Source organism: Chiloscyllium punctatum, chromosome 12 (genome assembly GCF_047496795.1).
Source record: "Chiloscyllium punctatum isolate Juve2018m chromosome 12, sChiPun1.3, whole genome shotgun sequence".
NCBI lineage: Eukaryota > Metazoa > Chordata > Chondrichthyes > Orectolobiformes > Hemiscylliidae > Chiloscyllium > Chiloscyllium punctatum.
The window spans coordinates 63758381-63779847 of record NC_092750.1 but is presented as its reverse complement, the minus strand read 5'-3'; the positions used below and the strand labels follow the sequence as shown (position 1 = coordinate 63779847).

Genomic DNA, 21467 nt, shown 5'->3' with positions numbered 1-21467 from the left:
GGCCCCAACTATTTCCGCTGTCACTTCCCTCAGTAACCTGGATAGATCCCATCAGGTCCTGGGGACTTCAACATCCATCGTGTAATTCTCTTCTGAATACCGATGCAAAGTACTCATTTAGAATCTCACCAATTTTCCTCCTTTTGTTGTTGAGTGGTCCAACCCTTTCTCTAATTACCCTCTTGCTCCTTCTATATGATGACAAGACTTTGGGATTTTCCTTCACCCTGTTTGCTAAAGATTTATGACCCCTTAGCCCTCTTAATTCCTCGTTTCAGATTGGTCCTGCTTTGCCGATAATCTTCCAAAACTTCATCTGTCTTCAGGCGCCTAGACCTTTTATATATTTTTTTCCTCTTAGCTTGTTTCACAATCTCATCTGTCAACCTCTAATCTTGCCATTTCTATCCCTCATTTCCACAGGAGCATGTCTCTGCTGCACTCTAATCAATCTCTTTTTTTTTAAAAGCCTCCCACATGAAATGTGGATTTACCCTCAAACAGCTGCTCCCAATCCACATTTCCTAGTTTCTGCCGAATTTTGGTATAGCTTCCCCGCCCTCTTTCTCTCCCCCCCACCCCACCAAAAAAAATGTAGCCCACTTACTTTAGGACCACTCTTGTCTTTTGTTGATGACTATTCTAAAACTTGTGGAATTGTGATCACAATGGGTCCAAAATGGCCCCTTCCCAAGTTGGACTATTTACAGAGTCAGTATTGGGAAAATTTTAGAATCTCCTATCCCCACCACCCTGTTGCTCCTACATCTTTCCATAATCTGTTTACATATTTGCACCTCTGTCTCACACTGACTGTTGGGAGGCCTGTAATATAGCCCCAACATTGTTACTGCACCCTTCCTATTTCTGGGCTCTGTCCATATTGCCTCACTGCTTGAATTTTCCATCGTGCCCTCCTTCAACACAGCTGTGATATCCTCTCTGACCAGTAATGCAACTCTTCCACCCCTTTTACCTCCCTCTCTATCCTGCCTGAAGCGTCGATATTCTGGGATATTTAGTTGCCAATCATATCCTTCCCTCAACCAAGTCTCTGTAAAAGCAGTAACATGATACTCACTCCCACGTATGAATCCAAGCCTGAAATTTATCTGCCTTACCGACTGCACGAATTGCAATGAAACAAATTCAGCTCTGACTACTTGTCCCGTTTGTGTTCATCATCTGCTCCCTGCCTACTCTTACCCTTAGTCACACTGCCTTCATTATCGATTTCCTTACAGGCTCTTGTTACTACCCCATACTGTCCACTGACCCCCTCATTTGGTTCCCATTCCCCCGCCGCAGTAGTTTAAACCCTCCCCAACAGCATTAGCAAAAGCGTGACCTAGGACATTGCTTCCAGTCCTGTCCAGGTGTGGACCATTTGATTTGTAATAGTCCCATTTCCCCCAGAACTGGTCCCAATATCCCAAAAATCTGAATCTCTCCTTCCTGCACCACCCCTCAAACATTCATCCTGCCTATTCTTTATTTTCGACACTGCTACCAGTGCCACGAGCTAGTCAATCTGGAGATTACAACTTCCTGAGGTCCTACTTTTTAACTTGGCTCCTAACTCCATAAATTTTGCTTGCAGGACCTCCTCTGTTGGTTTAATCTATATCATTGGTGCCTATATGCATCACAACAGCTGGCTGTTCACCCTCCCCCTTCACAATGTTCTGCAGCCAATTCAAGACATCCCTGACCCATGCACCTGGGAGGCAACATGACATTCAGAAGTCTCATTTTCGACCACAGAACCACCTATCTACTCCCCTTACAATTGAATCCTTTATGGCCATAGCCCTTCCTCTCTTTTCCTGCCCTTCTGTACAGCAGAGCCAGTCATAGTGCCATGAACTTGGCTACTGCTGCTTTCCCCTGGAAGGAGATGACTAGAGGGGACACCTGCACTGTCTTCCTGTTTTTTTTTGTGCCTTTTGATCATCCATTCTCTTTCTCCCTTGGCAATCCTAATCTGTGGTGTTAAGATAGTTCAGTTCAGTTCAGTTCAGTTCAGTTATTAGAATTAGTAGTGGAGGCAATATTTGTTTACAGTAAGTGATCCCAAGTTCATGCCAAATGCATAATTCAGTTTTGCATTGCCTCTTGGCTGCTTTATTGTTAAGCTGATGATCGTGTACTTTGCCCAGTGTCAGTCATGATCCATATGGATGGTGATGGCAAGCAGGTGACTGTCCAACCTTCCATTGAATCAGTGAGAACAGAATGAGGCCTCAAAGCCTATCCTGCCTATACTGGGGCTTTGAAAGAGCAGTCCAGTTAGCCCTGTTCCCTTTGCGTTCCCACTTGCCTTCCAATACATTCCTTCTCTCGTGTTTAACATTGAAGCTTTCACACGGGGAGCTATATTTAAAATGAAAATTCTTGATTCTTGCAGTTTGAGATTTGCAGTGAATTCAAAGTCTAATATTGATAATCCACAATTCCTGCTGGTGTTGGGGTGGACACTGGCCGCTGATCTGTTTTTAAAGTCCTGACTTCGAATGTGTCAGTACCTTAACTGGATGTTGCTCTGCTCAAGTTGAGTTTGAAATGTTTCTAAGTTGTGAAGCTGTTTGCTTTGATAAACAATGTGCCTGTTTACCCCCAGCTAGCCATTGTTTCTAAACTTCTAGCTTAGTGTTTTTGCTCTATAACTAATTGATACAAAGCAAACCGTTAATTAATTATTACTTTTTTTAATTTCCCCTCTGTTATCCAGACTCGTCAACCGATCTTTGTGCAATTGTTGCAAGGGGTGTTCAGAGTGTACCACTGCCCTTGGCTGTCGGCTACTCAGAAAGCTTCTGTGGAGAGTTGCATTAAGGTGCTGTCAGAAGTAGGTAAGCAGATTTTCAAGAGGTGAGGGTAGAGGTTGGTAAGGAAGCAATGTTCTTGGTTGTTAAGTACTGCAAAAAAGGTACCACTTCATTCAAAGCTGAATTCTGCCACTACCGTCCTATACCTGCTGTTTTTAATATGCCTCCTTTTGCCTCTTTGTTTTTTCTGCCCTGTTCCACTAACTTTGTAATTGCTGTTCCTGAGGCTTCATGATTAATACATCTGAGCTTACTTTTGTAATTTGGGTCTCCTTATCACTGTTTATCCTTTAATCTGGAGTGCTCTCGAGACACGTCCCTAAGTAAGCCGCAATGATAACTCCCTGTCCGAGAGGTGGGCCAGCCAAACTAGGTGGCAGTGTCATCAATTCACTATTGGCGTAACTGAACTCATTGAGACGTGGTCAGACCACCCACAACAAAGGCCTGCATATTCTTGAAACCTGAATTCTCTTGAGTTTCTGACACCAGAATTTGCCAGTGGTATTAAAACACTGAATGTTTTCATTCCAAATGCATTCTTTGCTAGCTATTGTCTGCTGTCCTTGTTTCCAACAATGCAGTTAAGTCCCTTGACTTCCCAGTATTGAACTTGCCTCTTGAATGTTTGTTTCTTGCTCTAAACCATCCTTTTAACTTCTCTGACTAGAATTACATTGTATTTTATCAGATTTGGTCCAGTGAACTTACACTCTTAAGCATGTCAATGGAGGGCTACCTGAACTCACTTCACACAGGGCACTGAAAAGCAGCAAAGCAAAGTCGTGTGTGTCTCCCCAGAGATCCAGCTGGATCTGGATTGTGCAAGAGAAAAGCAATCAACTGTGCTGCTAAATCCTTGTGCATTTATTCCGAGCTGCTGCTAGTGAAGGAGATGCTGAGGGCAGAGGTTTTAATATTGAAGTCCCATGTTCAAAAAGTGGTGCAAGTGCATTGTTGCGAAATACTTAGTTCTGAGAAAGCTGTAAACGATGAAGAGGATTTTGGAAGTTTTGTTTTCATTCTTCCATGGGACAAGGCAAGCATTTGTTGCCCATCATTAATCACCCTTGAACAGAGTGGCTTCCTCAGCCATTTCAGAGAGCATTTAAGACTCAACAACATTGCTGTGGGTTTGGAGGTACATGTAGGCTGGACCAGCTGTGGGCAGCAGATTTCCCTCCCGAAAGGGCCAAAAAGGACTAGAAGGATATGTAACCTTGTGGCATCATGATTGAAACAAGCTTTATTCATTAATGTAAATTTTATCTGTCCTATGACCCCAGATCACGAGTCCAGACTCCTGGATTAGGAGTACGTTGATATTATCACTGTCACCACCGATGCTAGGATGTTTAATTGTTGTATAATGTACTGAGGCTGACATAATCTTCAGGCCTGAATGTTTGCCACCATACTTATAGGAAAGGAGGTATGCTGAGTTAAAATGTGGGACTGGAATAGGACTGACCAAAAGGGTGAGTTCAGCTAGTGATTTCCTATTGGTCTCTGCCTCGTTTCCATGGCAGTGGAGTTAAGGCCAGTACAAGATGTTCTCGGTCCTCCTCCAAGTGTGAATGTCTGCTTCCCCAGTCATTGCAATTGTGATTATAGCTGATAGTGTAATCTTTAATGGGTTGTGGTATTCCAGTGATGCTCAAAGGAGTAAAATGGCTGAAAATGAAGCAGAAAAGAGAACCGTTGACAGTAGCACAGGTAGCATTACTATAGAGAAGGAATATGCTTAAGATGTTTTGTTTCACTTAACATCTGTCTTCAAAAGGATAAAGTTTCGAGACCTTTTTTTAAAGTAAATTTCTTATTGGTTTGGTAAACTTCTATTTGATTCAGCTGATGATTTGTCTGCTCCCTGGTCTAGATAGATGCTCTGGTAACAGCCTAGTCTTCAGAACTAAGTTACCCATTCTTTTATTGGGATGCATTTGGTCAGCAAGTTCAGAACCTTCCTGCTCCCTAAATGATGAAGCCTTAGTGAATACATTTACAATTGCGTCGTCCACAGATTTCAGGCAGATGCTTTAACTCGTTTAACCTCCTGTTGCAGCCAAGAGCAGAGCCATAGCAATCCCTGTGGACTTGGACAGTCAGGTCAACAATCTCTTCCTCAAGTCGCACAACATTGTTCAGAAGACTGCCATGAGCTGGCGAATGTCAGCCCGCAATGCTGCTAGGAGAGACTCCGTCCTTGCTGCCTCACGGGATTATCGGAATATAATCGAGCGATTGCAGGTATGAGAAAGGGTGCAGGTCGCAAAGCTCTGTAGTGCTCTATTTTGTCACTTTTTGTCAACTTTCTACTTTGAGTTAATGATTTTTATTTGTATTGTCATACTGTTTTGTCACCTTTAAACAATGTCATTCTTTTCCTCTCTGCAGCTCTGTGTTTTGTGTTTGAAGATCTGCTTCCTCTGATGGTACCACCTTTATTTACGTTTTTTTTTATTCTTCACTATGCTCAGTCATTGGATCTGTAAAAGCTGGAGCTTTCCTCTTCTCCGTGTCTATCACCCATCCCATTTATTTGGTTGCTTCATTCCTCCTGTGTTCTCGTCACCACTTTGAAGACCTTGTTTGAGTTAGGAGATCCTGAATCCGATATCCAATTTGAAGTGGAAATCCAATATCCAATTTGTCTTATTTTGCTAGCAGTTTGCATCATGTACAAAATGATGAAACTTGTGTGTGTGATCAAGTTGGATTTATCTTCGAAGCTTAAATTGTTCAGTGTTTGAACAGAATTCAAGAGCGAAACTCTAAAGTAAAAGTGTCAGAAAATCAAATTGTGGGATGGACTTTTTGTGTGCAATTGGTCAAGTTTATTCACACAAGACAAGACGTGTAGTATAATCTGCATCTTAATTGGTGTTTGCAAACTTGAAGTGCATTAATCTGTTATGACATTGGTTCCAGTATACCTCGTATTTTATAGAAACCCTTCAACAACCTTTTAAAAGTGCAACCGCTGGTTTCAAAGTAAACCTGCATGTAAGCTTGTGGGTTCCTCTGAGCTGTTGTGTGATGCATGTATGTCTATATAGTGCGATGCCCAATTAGAGTGTGAGAATGAATTTGCATTCTAAGTGAAAATGCCGATGGATTCTTTGCGCATAATTTTGCATATTTGGAGCAAATTTATTGTTACTTCCACGCTCTCAACGAAAATCAGCTAATGTTGATCTGCTCTCTCAGACATGACAAGGGGTGAAGGTTCAAGTAAAGATGGAAACATTTGCTTGGAACAGAGGCTGAATATATATTCAAGCTAGTCTGTAAAGCTGACCTGCTCACTTAATAATCATAGTGAGCCAATGGGTGAGGGAAGAGGAAAATAACTCTTCTAATTTCTGACTTGTTTTTCAGATTAGTGGCTTTTAAGCAGAGAACAACATTAACATTTCAAATGTAGTTGCAGCCTTCAGGTTTAATTACAGTGGTGGATTTCAGCAACTGCCTTCTGTGGTATAATCATGGTCCTTTTAAACATCATCTTGCAGCTGATGATCAATTGCAGCGAAGTAATCGGTAAATAGGTTCTCACTGAAGGCAAATTGGGCGAATTCATGCAATTTAACCTTTAGGGGCCACTTGTGTTTGGGGCATTGTCTTAGGAAGAATTTGTATTTGTTCTGTTCACGGGGCCAAAGATTAACTGGCGTTGTTTGTTGAACTGCAGGATATAGTGTCAGCACTCGAAGATAGGCTCCGTCCCCTGGTGCAAGCAGAACTCTCTGTTCTGGTGGATGTCCTTCATCGGCCTGAGCTGCTTTTCCCAGAGAACACAGAAGCACGGCGCAAGTGTGAAAGTGGAGGGTTTATCTGCAAGTAAGTGTTGCAATGGTCACCTTTTGTAAGCGATGGTGTGGTCACTGGTTAGATTCCTGCTCATCTAAGACATAAGGGGTGAAGGTTCAAGCAAAGATGCCAACAATTATCAGCAAGGAGGAGGTCAAACCAAGCAGGAGCCTTGTATGCACCAGTTTTCTGTATTTATCATCCCTTCCCATTCCTTTTTGCACAAACTTGGATTAACAGAAGATTTAAAAGAAGGCAAGTTTCATTATTCCAAAAAAAATGAAGTGATGTGTTCTTTTAGGTGAGGTGACATTGATGTCATCTTCCATCCACTTTGCAACTGGTGTCATTAGGGGAGTGTTATCATTTTGAACCTCTAATGTCTCCCCTCTTCTTAAGCCACGGCTGTTGTCCCTCGTTTCCTAAGACGGTGGTAGGCAATGCCCTAGAAATAGGTGATGTTCCATGGATTCAACTTGGAAAATGTAGGAAGGCAGAGGTGGTTCGCACCATACTGCAGCTGAGGGTATGTTTTTAATGTTTACCAGGCTGATTAAACACACAAAACAGTTGTTGGAAGAGAATGAAGAGAAGTTATGCATCAAGGTTCTCCAGACTCTTCGAGAAATGATGACTAAGGACCGAGGCTATGGCGAGAAGGTAGTATGTTTCTCTGCTAAGTCAGTACCACTTGCTTTTAAGTAGTTTGTTCACTAACTATTGAAGTTAATTAATTTTTAAATTTCCTTGTCATTCAAACAACTGAAATTTAAGTTCCTGAAAGATCTTCATACGGTGCAATGATACTGCTAACTCAACAGATGTAAATGCTAATGTGTGTGACAAAATATTCATTGTGATGATATTCAAATTTTTTTAACTACCATCTTCTGTTATCCATGTACCATGAGTATTAATCTGAAGTCAATGTTTCTTGCATCTGTTGATGAGTGCCCATTTCTGCATCTCTCTCCAATAATCCCAGTCATGTTGGTTTTTTTCCTCCTTCCAAGTACCAGATGTTCTATCATGGACCTGACTTCTTCCTTTTTTTCCTGCTGTCCATTGCCTACAGATGCCCCACTATTCTACTGGTCCCACCCTATCCCCTTTCATGAGGTCTGTCAATGTTGGAATTGACCTGCAAAAGTAAATGGCATATATTTGCAGAGAAAACATTTGGTACTCATGAGTTAATACCAAATTTGGTTATAATGCCCCTATTCATTAAGGGGACCTATTTCTCTGTACTACATTGTGAACTTCCTTGGGTGTCAGGCCTTCATGAAATGAGAGGGTTCCACTCCTAGTTGATAGAAACATATCCACAAACGGATGAGGGAAACTATCCCTTGAAGGAGTAATAAGGTGGGCCAGTTAATCAAGTTCAAGGAGGATTTGGACATCCCAGTTAGTCTGGTCCTTTCATTCAGATTTCTAGTTGAAGATCTCTGTCCTGGCCTCATGTAGAATAGAAAACATCATGAATCTGGTCTGAGCTGCGATCCAGAAAATACAAGTACACAGAAACATTGAAGATGAAGATTTGTTTTGTCCTGATCCTGGCTATCACCTTGACTCGTGCTGAATACTCTTGAACAAATGTTTAAGCAGACTCCTTTCTCATTTGTTCCAAGCCATGACCTTGAGTTTGCATTATTATAATTAAAGGAACTGTATGAGAAACAGTAACTTGTTTCATTTGCCCATCTTGGACAAACCTTGTTTATCTGTCACTCATTCAAAATTACTAGGAAACTCCAGTTGTCTGGAAGACCTCCAAGAAACTTCAGTCCAAAATGATAGCCCTCAAAGTATCAAGGAAATACCCAAAGATTGTCTTGTAGTCTCTCCAGAGAGAACCTGCTGAAACCTTAAACAGCTGATTATTGGTCACCTGGTTAAGATTTTCTGCCTCCCTTCTGTTAAAATCCTGTTCCGGTCCATTGACATTTTAAAGAATTCTGAATGCTTATCAGTCGACTGCCAGAATGAAGCAGGCAAGCACTCTTGATTTAATACTTTTCCAAATCGTTTGTAACTGCATAACCTAACTTTGACTTTTTGCTTCCCAACCCCTCATGCCCTTGTACGTTACTACAAGTGTTCCTTTACTACAGATGTCCAGGATTATGACGCTTCAACCAGACTGCATCATTAGATGTGATGCTCTCAACAGTATCCTATGCACAGAGAGCTACCATAGTGCACAGTGAAAGAAGGATCATTCCCTGCTATGCACCAGGGTTAGGACACCTCACTTGGAGCTTCATTGCTCAAAGCAGAAAGGTCAACTCTGATATCAACGTCAGCCACATTGCTTAACTAATTGGAGAAAAACAGTTCCTGAACACAACTGGCATTCTCTGGTGTTCCCACAGATTGCGGAAGCCAAGTGAAATGTCGTTTGCTAGTGTCTCTCCTCACTTTCCCTTTTTCCTCGCCTCTCTGTCTTTCTTTTCTCCCCCCCCCCCCCCCCCCCCCCCGTCTCTTTCTCGGTGTGTGTGTGTCTCTCCCCGTCCCTCTCCCCGTCCCTCTCCCCGTCCCTCTCCCCGTCCCTCTCCCCGTCCCTCTCCCCGTCCCTCTCCCCGTCCCTCTCCCCGTCCCTCTCCCCGTCCCTCTCCCCGTCCCTCTCCCCGTCCCTCTCCCCCTCCCTCTCCCCCTCCCTCTCCCCCTCCCTCTCCCCCTCCCTCTCCCCCTCCCTCTCCCCCTCCCTCTCCCCCTCCCTCTCCCCCTCCCTCTCCCCCTCCCTCTCCCCCTCCCTCTCCCCCTCCCTCTCCCCCTCCCTCTCCCCCTCCCTCTCCCCCTCCCTCTCCCCCTCCCTCCCCCTCCCTCTCCCCCTCCCTCTCCCCCTCTCTCTCCCTCCCCCCCCTCTCTCCCTCCCCCCCTCTCTCCCTCCCCCCCTCTCTCCCTCCCCCCCTCTCTCCCTCCCCCCCTCTCTCCCTCCCCCCCTCTCTCTCTCCCCCCCTCTCTCTCTCCCCCCCTCTCTCTCTCCCCCCCTCTCTCTCTCCCCCCCTCTCTCTCTCCCCCCCTCTCTCTCTCCCCCCCTCTCTCTCTCCCCCCCTCTCTCTCTCCCCCCCTCTCTCTCTCCCCCCCTCTCTCTCTCCCCCCCCTCTCTCTCTCCCCCCCTCTCTCTCTCCCCCCCTCTCTCTCTCCCCCCCCTCTCTCTCTCCCCCCCCTCTCTCTCTCCCCCCCCTCTCTCTCTCCCCCCCCTCTCTCTCCCCCCCTCTCTCTCTCCCCCCCTCTCTCTCTCCCCCCCCTCTCTCTCTCCCCCCCTCTCTCTCTCCCCCCCTCTCTCTCTCTCTCTCTGTCTCTCTCTGTCTCTCTCTCTCTCTCTGTCTCTCTGTCTCTCTCTCTCTCTCTGTCTCTCTCTCTCTCTCTCTCTCTCTCTCTCTCTCTCTCTGTCTCTGTCTCTCTGTCCCTCTCCCGCTAAATGGACTCGTGGTCCTCTGCAGGTATGGACAGCTGCTAAGTCAGCAATCTTAAATGATAACTCTGCCATCTTGTCCACATTGAAAGATTATTGCCTTTAATACTGTAAATTGAGAGGTTTCTCACTCTCTCTCTCTAAACAATTATCTTTGAGTCACTTCAGAAGATAATGTACTATTTTGTCTCTGCACAACCTGTACAATCATCACATTCCAGGAAATTTTAAATGTAGATTTCTTACCAAACCAGAATATATGTTGTCAACTTATCTTCATGTCACAAATGCAAACTCCTCTTGTTTAATGCAATCTCTGAGAAATAAGTTGTTTTATCCTTGATTATTTTTTCCACTGTTTAAATGAGACTATTATCTGCAGTATGGATGAAGACTTTTTTGCTTTGCAAAGGTTAGCTTTTGTAAAATGCATTAAGGGGAAAATGCATTAAGTGACAAGGAATCCAATTAAATTTACCAAATGTGCTTCTCTGCTCAAAGAGCAGTGGGTATCACCGGCAAAGTGGACATTTTTTTTGCCTATTCCTAACCACTCTTGAAATGATTGGGTATCTAGGCCATTTCAGCAGGTCACTTGTAAGATGGCAGATTTTCCATTCCGAAAAGACATTACTGAACCAGGGGGTGTAAACACCACCCCCCTGCCCCGCCCCTCCCAGATTGCCATAGACTTATTTTGATTCCAGAGTTTATTGAATTCCAATTCCAGAATCGCCCATGATGAGATTTGAACCCAAGTTCCCAGAGCATTAGCCTCAGGCTGAAGATCACCAGTTTGGTAGTAATGCCACTACGTCACACTAAACAAATCATGCATTTGAAAAACAATCTTCCTCCTTTACTTTCTTCCTTTTCCCATCATCCCCCATTATGCGTGAAACACTGACTTTATATCCATGGTATGTGGAGAACTTAGTTCAAAGCCAAAATTTAAATCCATTTCTTTTTCCAGGTATGTGAGCCATTTTTATCAATGGTTCGAAGATACCTGTTGTCATTCTGAATTATTTTTTGACCTAACATAGCATTGGTAAAGCAGATACCTTCATAAAAAGTTGTTCCTATGTTATCCAGCCCATCTGTTCGAGGGAAGTGGGCCTTGATGTAGGGTCCTTCAGGATCAGTAGAGTTTGTGCCATTGATCCTAAAAATCCAAAGGCAGGAGTGAAGCTACAATTTGAAACCTGGTTGTTTTCCGCACTGATTTTTCTGTGCTTTAACGTCTGCTAAATGTGTCAAGCATGGATCAGAGTGGGAAGGTACTCTCTCTTTTCAGGAAGAGAGCTGATGAGACACGTTTTCTGTTGGAGTAAATCCATAGGTTTGAACCTCAACATTCACAGCTTCTCGAGTGAAATGTCAACTTTTAGCAAGCTCCTGATTAAAGGTCAGCTGTAAAGTAAGTTATTTGAAACCAACACTTGTTTCCACACAGTCTGAAGAGGGAAGCAAAGGGCAAGATGAAGAGGGTGGTGGTATGATCATTAACCATCAAACTCCATGTGAAAGTTGATCTGCAGAAGGGTACAAAATGAAGTGCCTGAAATAATGCACCTGTTCTTGTGTACAAGGTCTGACACAAAAGTGGGGGGGGGAAATGAAGAAAACCTTTTTACTATAGAGTCTGTCAATGAAGTTTTTAAAAACTACTTCTTTCCACTAGGGGGCGGGCTTTGAGCAGACTCTGTTGGGCCCACAAAGGAGTGAACTTAAGTAACACTCCAAAAGTGTACACTTGTATCATTTGCAGCATTGGTATTTTGCAAATTTAATGGAGCATTGTATCAATAGATACACTGTGCTATCGATTTAAAAGCACATGGTTTTTTTATGGCTGTGAGAGAACTTTTTGTGCAGCTTCTAATACAAGTAAATGAAAAATGCTAGAGCGCTGTAACAAATCTTTTAAAGTGATGAATTTCTCACTGGCAAGCATTAAAATCCTGTCTCGTTTTTCAATCTGAATAATGTCCAAAACTAATAATTTTGCTGAGGTTAATTGAGTCGCAGTCCTATTAGGAATGAGGTTAAAGCCTTTCCAATTACATTTTTTTATTAGGGTTAAAAGTTTGAAATGAACAGTCTGGACTTCATTAAAACGATGACAAATCCCTTTCCAATTTTTCTTCAGAAGTGTGACTGTTCGTGTTAGCACTGTGGTTGATTTTAGGGAGGAGTGTGTTCAGGAGTGTTATCGCGAGACTTTGGTGTTTTAAGCTGCAGTTGATTCATCGCTCAACGTGAAATAGCTGATAGAATTTGGGGGAAAAAGAAGCACACACTTTTTTTGCTTTACTGTACGACCGCCTCCCTCCACTATGGGTGGGGTGTTGATAAGGTGCAGTTTGATACAACCAAGAGTGTCTTAGGCCAAGTTTAATTCAATATCACATCATTGCCTCAAACCACCAGTTCTTCATTGCACTGGTAATGGCATTGTATTGCTATTTTGCAGAGCTCCTGATGTGGTTTTAGCTTCAAGCATTTACACGGAGTCAAACAAACGGTGCCCATTTGTAGTCATTGTGCATACTTCTGCATTCTACTGATTTTTACAAAAGGCAGAAGATGACAGTTTTGAATGACACGGTCTTGCTGTCCTATTCATTGAGCTTTGACTAAACTGGATCTAACCTTTTTAATTTTGAGTAAAAGATTTGCGTCGACCTGTGCACTACTGTTTCTGTTCTCAACTTCCTTGTTTTTCTCTCCCCTTTTTTGACAGCTCATTGCATTTGACGATGAATTGGATGTGCCGGAGGTTGACCATTTTTACTTATGCTTTTTGTGCCATTGCTGTGTGCTCTGTTGTTGCTCTTTTAGTGCTTTTGTGTCATGTTTGATTGTTCTTTTCTATGCTGTGTTGCCATGATAAATACCTCCCTTCGGCTGGTACATCAAACCAGTGAAGGCGGTGACCCCCTTTTTTGGGTAGATGCCCAGCCTCAAGCAGGTTTCCTCACTACTACTTCATTGCAACATTCTGTAAGGTCAGGATATCAAGTGATCTGCAGCCAAGCAAGGTGGATAGAAAAGAGGTCAAGAGCAACTATGATTCAATTGAATAGTGGAAAGGTTTCAGGACTAAATGGCCTTATCTTGAGTTTTCATTGTAAATGCTGTTGGCTATCAAATTTCTGAGAATTTGATGATTTGCTAACTAAATTGAAAGACCAGGCTGCAAATGGAAGGTTTGAGTTTGCAGGTTTGAACCCTGCTGAAATCATTTAGAGGGGAAAAAATTGAAAAGCCAGTTTGATCTCTAGTTTAGTTTATCACAGAGTATCCACTTGGGATATTTGTGACCAGTCTGTACTGTACTGAACTGAACCATTTAAGAATATGTATATCATCAGTAATTTGACATCGGTCGCGATACCATTATTGTTTTCAACCAGTTAATTTTGGTTTGTATGGTTTGATGAACCTCATCCCATTGTGACACTCGCCACGACAGGATGTCAAAGGTTCTGAGGTTTGTCAGCTTTGGGACTCCAATAGCACTCCTAGACCAGGCTGAGCTCTGTAACGTGGCATCAACCTCCTGCTCAAGTACTTCATCTGTTTCTCTCTGCCTTTTCTTCATGAATGTGGGTGCTTTGGTTTAAAGAAAAAACTCTTGAGAGTTGCTGCTTTGGAAAAGCCAGAAGATTCCAGTTACGTGTTGCTATGGTGACGCCTAATAGGAGTTTACCAACCCAATTATCACTGTAGTGTAATATTAACTCTATGTGAAGTGTTTTGAGTTGATGACGTTATAACTACATAGGGAAAGAATTTTTTTTTAGTATGTCGGGTTTTAACATTCACCTGGGGAAGGGGAAGATATGGTATTTTGTGACCTTTCTGCATTTAACATAGGGTTTCCCATTTAGGTAATGTCTATATTTGTAATTGTAAGGAAATGTTTCTTTAGTTTTCATTTCCATGTCAAGTAACTTTCTTTTCAAGGAACCAGTTATTCAGTTTCCATCCTCTCTCTCTCTTTTTAAGTAATAGTGATTCGCAGATTTTTAAAATAGGCTGACCATTTGGTTCTCGGAGTCCCTTTTTTTTTGCTTGTAATCAGCTGACCTTTTCATTATTCCAGGCTTTCGGATATTTTTCATCAAACTTCTCAGACGGTGCTCCAGGTCCCTCTTGTGTGCACAGAAGGCTTCCATTTTGCTACTGTCCAAAAACAAGTTGATACTCCCAGTCTTCTTTTCCCCCATTCTTAGGAAAGCTAATTGTAAATTAGCAGGTGAATTTATGGGTGGCACGGTGGCACAGTGGTTAGCACTGCTGCCTCTCAGCACCAGAGACCCGGGTTCAATTCCCACCTCGGGCGATTGACTGTGTGGAGTTTGCACGTTCTCCCTGTGTCTGTGTGGGTTTCCTCTGGGTGCTCCGGTTTCCTCCCACAGTCCAAAGATGTGCAGGTCAGGTGAATTGGCCACGCTAAATTGCCCGTAGTGTTTAGGTAAGGGGTAAATGTAGGGGTATGGGTGGGTTGCGCTTCAGCGGGTTAGTGTGGACTTGTTGGGCCGAAGGGCCTGTTTCCACACTGTAATGTAATAATGTAATGTAATGTAAAACTAATTATTGTTAGAGGTGAGAGTTGGTTTGCAACATTCTTTCTGTTTTATAGAAATAAAAAAACAAGTATGGATCTGATGTTTCAATGAGTGGTGGTCTCCAGCAGAGTTTGCCACTTCACCCAATTTCTTCCTTTCAGGGAGAAGGAAGCTCACTGTTTCTGAGAGGGGGTTCTACTCCGTGCACCTTCAGTAAGGCAGAGCAGTGCTTCCATCCTGCCTGGCCCTTTGTAACGTGTGTGAAGAGCCACAAGTGATAGGTGAAAACCTAAACGAATATTTTGTCAGTTTTTACTGTGGAGAGCAAAATGAAGGCTAGGGAACTCTTGGCCGGAGATTGTGGGGGATAGATATTCATGTTTCAAACAATCCACATGACAGAAGCACAAGTGCTAGTTGTGTTAAAAAATGTAAAGGTGGTTAATTCTCCAGGACCTGATCAAGTATACCCCAGGATGCTGTGGGAAGCTAGGGAAGAAATGGCGGGGCCCTTAGCAGAGATACTTGTATCATCTACAGCCATGGGTGAGTGCCAGAGGACTGGAGGGTGGCTAATATTATGCTTTTGTTTGAGAGGCTGCAAGGAGAAACCTGGGAACTAGAGACCTGTGAATCAGACCTCAGTGGTGGGGATTCTGATAGTGTTGCTGAAAAGAGACATCTCTGGGTTCAGGTACATAGAACCAAAATAATGTCCCAAAGTTCTATAGGATGTTGCTGAGGCCATGTTTGGAGTTCTGTGTCCAGTTTTTGTCACCTTGCAATAGGGAGGATACTATTAAACTGGATAAGATTCAGAAAATATTTACTAGGATATTCATAGGAATGGAAGGTTTGAGTTCGAAGGAAAGGCTGGGTAGGCTGGGACCTTTTACACTGGAGTATAGGGGGTTAAGAAGTGACCTTCGTAGAGGTTCACAAAATCATGACAGCATAGAAAAGGTGACTAGCAAAAGGTTGTTTCTCTCTGCGTTCAAAACTAGGGGATATATTTGAAGGTGAGAGGAGAATGATTTAAAAAGGACCTGAGGCCAACTTTTTCCCCACACAGGGTGGTTCATGTGTGGAATGAACTGCCAGAGGAACTTCTAGATGCAGGTACAGTTACAAAATTTTAAAAGACATTTGGGCAGGAACATGAATAAGAAGTTTAGAGGGATATGGGCCAAATTCAGGCAAGTGGGAAATAGTTTAATTTGGGAAACTTTTTTGTTCAGGATGAATGAGTTGGACTGAAGGGTCTGTATCTCTGCTGAATGACTCAGATTCTCTGAAAGCAAGCCTCACTGCCTCCCCTCCCCCACCCACCCCATGCCGATTTTCCCAACCAGGTCAGATGCTGAATTCCTGACATTAAAGGTCCTGATAACCACTTTGACAGTTGTTATTGTTATACAAGAACATCCCTGACGAAGGGCTTATGCCTGAAACTTAGGTTCTCCTGCTCCGTGGATACTGCCTGACCTGTTGTGCTTTTCCAGCACCACATATTTTGACTCTTACTTAAATCAGGTAAGTGTGACATCAGGGTGCCAGCTGGGGAGCAGGTCGGCTGCCAAGTGGGAGCAGTATGAGAGTACTAGGTGCCAAGGTAAGTGAAGCAATACTAGGTCTGTGTCAGGAGTGAGAGAAAGAGTCCAAGGATTGGAGGGCAATGTTGCGGTGTTGGGTCAAGTCTGGCTGGGTCGGGGAGGAGAGGAGTGGTAAAGGGGCAGGATGTTGGCCCTGCGATAGCTGTTCCTTGAATACGCTCCTCATTTCAAGTATGTCCATCCCCTGCAGTTTCCTTCCCCCATCCAATGCATCCTAAATCTTGCCTAATTGTATCATAATTGCTTTTCCCCCCCGTTATACCTCTTTCCCTGCGGTGTATACCTACCCCTGCCCATTGCTATTATAACCATTGTGGTCACTATCATCAAAGTGCTCACCTAGCTCCAAATCTTAAAGCCTGGCCAGGTTCATTCCCCAGTACCAAATTCAACATGGCATCGCCCCTTATTGGCCTGTGAACATACTGTCAGAAAACCCACCTGCACACATTGAGCCAAAACGGATCCATCTGAACTACTTGAACTATAGTATTCCCAGTCAATATTGGGAAAGTTAAAGTACCCAATAACAACTACCCTGTGACACTCGCTCCTGTCCAGAATCATCTTTGCTATCCTTTCCTCTACATCCCTGGAACAATTTCGGAGGCGCACAGAAAACTCCCAGCAGGGTGGTCTCTCCCTTCCTGTTCCAAACTATCTCAGTGGATGAGACCTCAAACGTTATCTCAGCTCCTGAAATAATACCCTTGATTAACAATGCTGCACACCCCCTTTCTTTCACCATCTTCTCTGTTCTTACTGAAACACAAGTGAATTAACAGTCCTAAATCTTAATGAATTGACAGTGAGAAACAGGAGGAGATTATTGATGCAGATGGCTGCCTGTCTGAGTTCATAAAGTCTGTGTGGAGGTTTTTCAGTAGCTTCAGGTAAAAAGGTGAGAGACTTGAAATGCAGTTCCAGGTCCTGATTCGGGAGGTGCTTGGGAAAATTACACAGTGGGATGTGTGCCAGCATTATTTGGGGTTACAACAATTGTTGAAAAGGAATGCATACTTTCAGGTATTTTAATTCTTATTTAGAGGGGGTGGGTGTTCTCTGCAACTGCAAATAACGTTGGGACTTGAAGCAAAAAGGCAGCAATGTTAACCTCCCAGGTGCAGGCTGAGGCATCAAATCACGTGCACAAGGCAACACCCCCCTCCCAGCCAAAAAAAAAGCATTGATTTCAATCACAAGTAGACCACTCCCTACATTTCAAAGCGTTTCCAGCTGCGCAGCTTGTTTGCGTTCTGCCCCAGTCACTGAAGTGTTCGCTCTCCTGCTGGGGAGGGGGGACAGACGAGTGGAGCGTGTGATGTAACCGCTGAAGGTTGTCCTACTTTCCGCCCCTGCTCTCTGCACGATTCTTGGGCAGCTGCCAGCGTTTGTCATGCAGTTACATAAGCTCAGCTTGTTTCCTGGAATTCTGGCCCCTCAGCTGATGTGTGACCTTCAGCAGTAATTGCCAGTGGATGTGGGTGAGGGGGTGGATGGTGGTGTGGAGAATGCAGACTGCTCTCTCTCTCTCTCTCTTCCCCCTTCCTGTGATGCATTGGCAGTGCAGTGTGGGCTGGTCTGAGAAGCAGAGCGAAGTGGGAAGTTTGGGCTGTCAAATACGTAAGCAAGGTACTTGCTAATTAATGCAGTACCGACTGAGAGGCTAAGTAGATTTTTTTCAAATTTGTCACTTACAGTGAGCAATGAAGCAACTGTTTTCCTGGGAGTGGGTGTTTTCCTTAATGCTTTGCAGTCGAATCTGACTGTGATGCTAATTGTTTTGATTTGAGAATTAGACACTTTTCCCTCCCCCCCCCCCCCCCCCACTTCTGTATGAGAGTTATAGGTGTATCGTCATGACAGCATGAAGTGAGTTGCTACTGAACACAATAAAACCTCACCTGCTATGTAGAAATTTTTTGTTCTTCTCCATCACTTCACTTTTATCCAGAAAACTGTGTCGCTGATATTCTGTGTCTAATGTAATAGAGATCAGCCCTTCCTTTTGATCAAGCAACGGTACTTCAGCATTTTAAATTTGCAGTTCTTCATGAGAAGTTGACAAATGCTGCTGAATCTCTAATGTTGCCAGCTCTGCCTAATTCCTGGCTGTTTCAGCCTTGGATGGAAACAAATTTAAATTGGGTCTCAAGGGAAGGGAAGCTAAATGTCTTTTGGTGTGGAAACTCCCAAACTTCTGCCCCTCCACCCTCTCCAACAACCAGTTTCTCAAATTCTCCTGTGGATTTATCCCCCACTTATTCCAATACTTTGTCGAATCCCTCATGTCGGCAATGCTCCCTGTTCTTGGAGATTCCTTGTGTGACCTCCTCCTGTCTCCAACTGCCCTGGCTTTGTACCTTCTGTCATTGCTTTCTCTATGTCTTTTGACTTGGTCTTCCCTGACCACTGGATGAGCACAACAGACTGGATTAGTCATGAATTTATCCAGAGGGCCATTCAGTGTCAATTGCTGTGGGTCTGGTGTCAAGTGAAGGCCAGATCAGGTAACGGCAACAGATTTCCTTCCCTAAAAGATAGCAGATGGGTTTTTACAAAACAATTGCTTCATGGTTGTCATTACAGTTTTAATTCCAGATTTTCTTTTATTGAATTCAAATTCTGCCATCTGGCATGGTAGGATTCGAACCAGATTGTTCAAACTTTACCCAAGTCTATGGATTCGTAGTACAGTGAACATGCCACTAGGCCTCATCCTTCCTGGTCCTCGATCCAGGCTTTTGTCCCAGTGACACTGAAGGAACACTTTGGTGTTCCCAAATAGTTTGCATCCCGTCCTCTAGATGATAGTAGCAATGGGTTTGTAAGGTGCTGTCTAATCAGTCTTGGTGAATTCCTGCATGCAGAGTTAAAATTTAATTAGATCACGAAGGAGATGTTTCCAAGTTTTCATGAATGATGCAAATAGAAATTTCTATCACCTATTTAAAGAAACAAAAACATTAAAATGAAAACAATAGACTCAAACACAAACAGACCCAGCTAACAAGCTTAAAAATCTTATCAAAGGAAGATCAAAGCAGAAGCAAGAATCATTGAGTTGAGAGTGAAACCTGAGTCCACAGCTGCTTAGCTGTTGTATTCTTATTTCTTTGGAAGTGAAATTTATAAAATCCTGAAGGTCTCAAATGGTTGGTTTCATAAATTGCTTTTTCATGAGGTGCTGATGTTGAAGTTTGAGAGATATTTGGAGGGGGGAGAGGAGAGGAGAGAGATGAAGATTTCCAGGTCCTATTCATTTCAATTCAATCACAGTGACTCGCAGCTTTGCCAATGAAATACAGTTTAATTACATATTCCTGAGTTGCGCTACCCGTCTCTTTATATTGAACACTCTGCAAGTAACCTTTTATCTCCCAATATGTGCAAGTGAACTAGACATAAAATTCAAATTAATCAGTGCTAACTTTATTGTCTGGCTTCATTGTATCTTTATTGAAATAGTGATTTTTCAATGCAGCCAGTTTATAGTACATTCTATATGGGTTCCCTGGGCTTGCCTTGACCTGTGGTCAAGTGATTACAGCAGCCATTTTAGTATTCTTTCCTCTTTTATAAAGGTCACTTTAGAACATGATCATCTCTACTATCGAAATCGAGTGATGGAAGTTGAATAGCAAGAACCCATGCTAAGAATTATTGTAGCATGTGAAGAATGAACGTTAGCAGTGTTTCTCCTTTTGTTGTTCAGTGAGTACTCTATTACCAGGTGAGTAGGAGAGAGCAGTACAAAATTTGGGATAACGGTGCACACATTCACCATCTTCACTTTGTGCCATGTTGAGATTCTGCTTGAAAACGGACTTTTCTGCCGGCTGTGCTGCATTTCAGAGCCTTAACCATTGGCTACCCACTTCTAATAATCAGCATTCTAAATCCAAGCATTCTTTACAAACTGGATTTCAAGGAGGTTGCTGCTTAATAAATTGAAATTTGCTGCCTGTAGGGTGTCTGGACCTGCATCCTGCCCCTAACTCTTGCTTAACTTTTCATCCTTCGATTAGTTGAGGTTTGAAACTTCTGTTCTTTTGATCTCCCAGATCTGTGTGCAACCCATTGGCAAGTCTCTTGATGGCCTGCATCAATGTTGTCTGCTGTGTGGTAGATTCCCTTTCCTTTCCCTCGTTTTTGGAATGGGTTTTCCCCAACCTTTTTCCATTTTTTCTGGAAGGGAACTGCCATCAGATAGTTGTTCAGCTTCTGCCGTAATCTCCTTTTAGCTATTTCTACTAAGTGTGAACAATTTTCATTTTCCCCTGGGCTGTCAGTGAACTCCACCGGTGTACCTGTAACTGAACTAATGAGGGTACCTGTGAGCCTGATTTCTGGCTGTATCTAGTTGGCCTTTAGCCCTTCCTTACCCGTTTTATGATTGCTAACCTATCTTAAACACTAGTTAATTCAAGAAACACTAGTTAATTCAAGTAACACTCCCTGAGCCTCTTGAAACCTTGGGGGTTTGATAAATGGACATTTTCTATTCCTTCTGTCATTGGTTGAGAGAGAGGAATATTGAGCTGGATAACCTGTTTCTCCTTGTGCACGCTCTCAGGATTGGTCTGACAGAGCATGTCCCAGTGTAAATATCCATCTGAAAGCTGACATTCTAAAACTCCTAACACACGCTCAGTACTGTACTGATGAGGTGTTAGGCTGGACTTTGTGGTGAAGTACATCATAGAGGTTGGAATCATGACCATTTGACTCAGTTGAAAGCAATAAGAACTAAGCCAATCTGGGTGGGTTTGACTCTTTAGAAAACCCCTCTGTTTGTGCTCTGTTACTTTCACTGTATTTATGAAAAGAACTGTGCCAGAGTATTATCATTGACATCTTCAGAATCCGAAAGGTATGAGTTGAATTTCCACTCCAGAGACCTAAACTAACTTGGCTGATTGAGGGAGTGCTGCATTGTCTACAGTGTTAGTGTCAGATTAGTCATTTAAGCGAAGGTCCTATCTGATCTGCAGCAGGCTGTAAAGGATCTCATTTACAGAAGAGCATGGTAGATTTCATTGGCGGCCTAGCTGATATTTATCCTTCTCAACACTTCATTATGTTGCCACACTTTGGAGTCTTTCATTGTTTGCAAAGTGGTGTGGAGGTTGTACTGTAGAAAGAGTCCTTTCCTTAAGCTGCCATGTCCTTTCTCAAGAGTTTCCTCAGAAGCAAGTCTCTGGAGATT

General features: G+C 43.2%; 1 protein-coding gene across 6 annotated transcripts in view; it reads left to right on the top strand.

Annotated features, from left to right (window-relative positions):
- The window catches only part of itpr1b (inositol 1,4,5-trisphosphate receptor, type 1b), a 521994-nt gene that overhangs the window by 255435 nt on the left and 245092 nt on the right, over positions 1-21467 (top strand). For 5 of the 6 annotated variants that reach the window (XM_072582660.1, XM_072582659.1, XM_072582662.1 and 2 more), the window contains exons 35-39: positions 2732-2852; positions 4894-5078; positions 6523-6671; positions 7190-7301; positions 12815-12850. In XM_072582660.1, the coding sequence (XP_072438761.1) occupies positions 2732-2852; positions 4894-5078; positions 6523-6671; positions 7190-7301; positions 12815-12850 (603 nt within the window). The remainder of the gene's footprint in view (positions 1-2731; positions 2853-4893; positions 5079-6522; positions 6672-7189; positions 7302-12814; positions 12851-21467) is intronic. The other variant, XM_072582663.1, reaches the window with a different exon arrangement.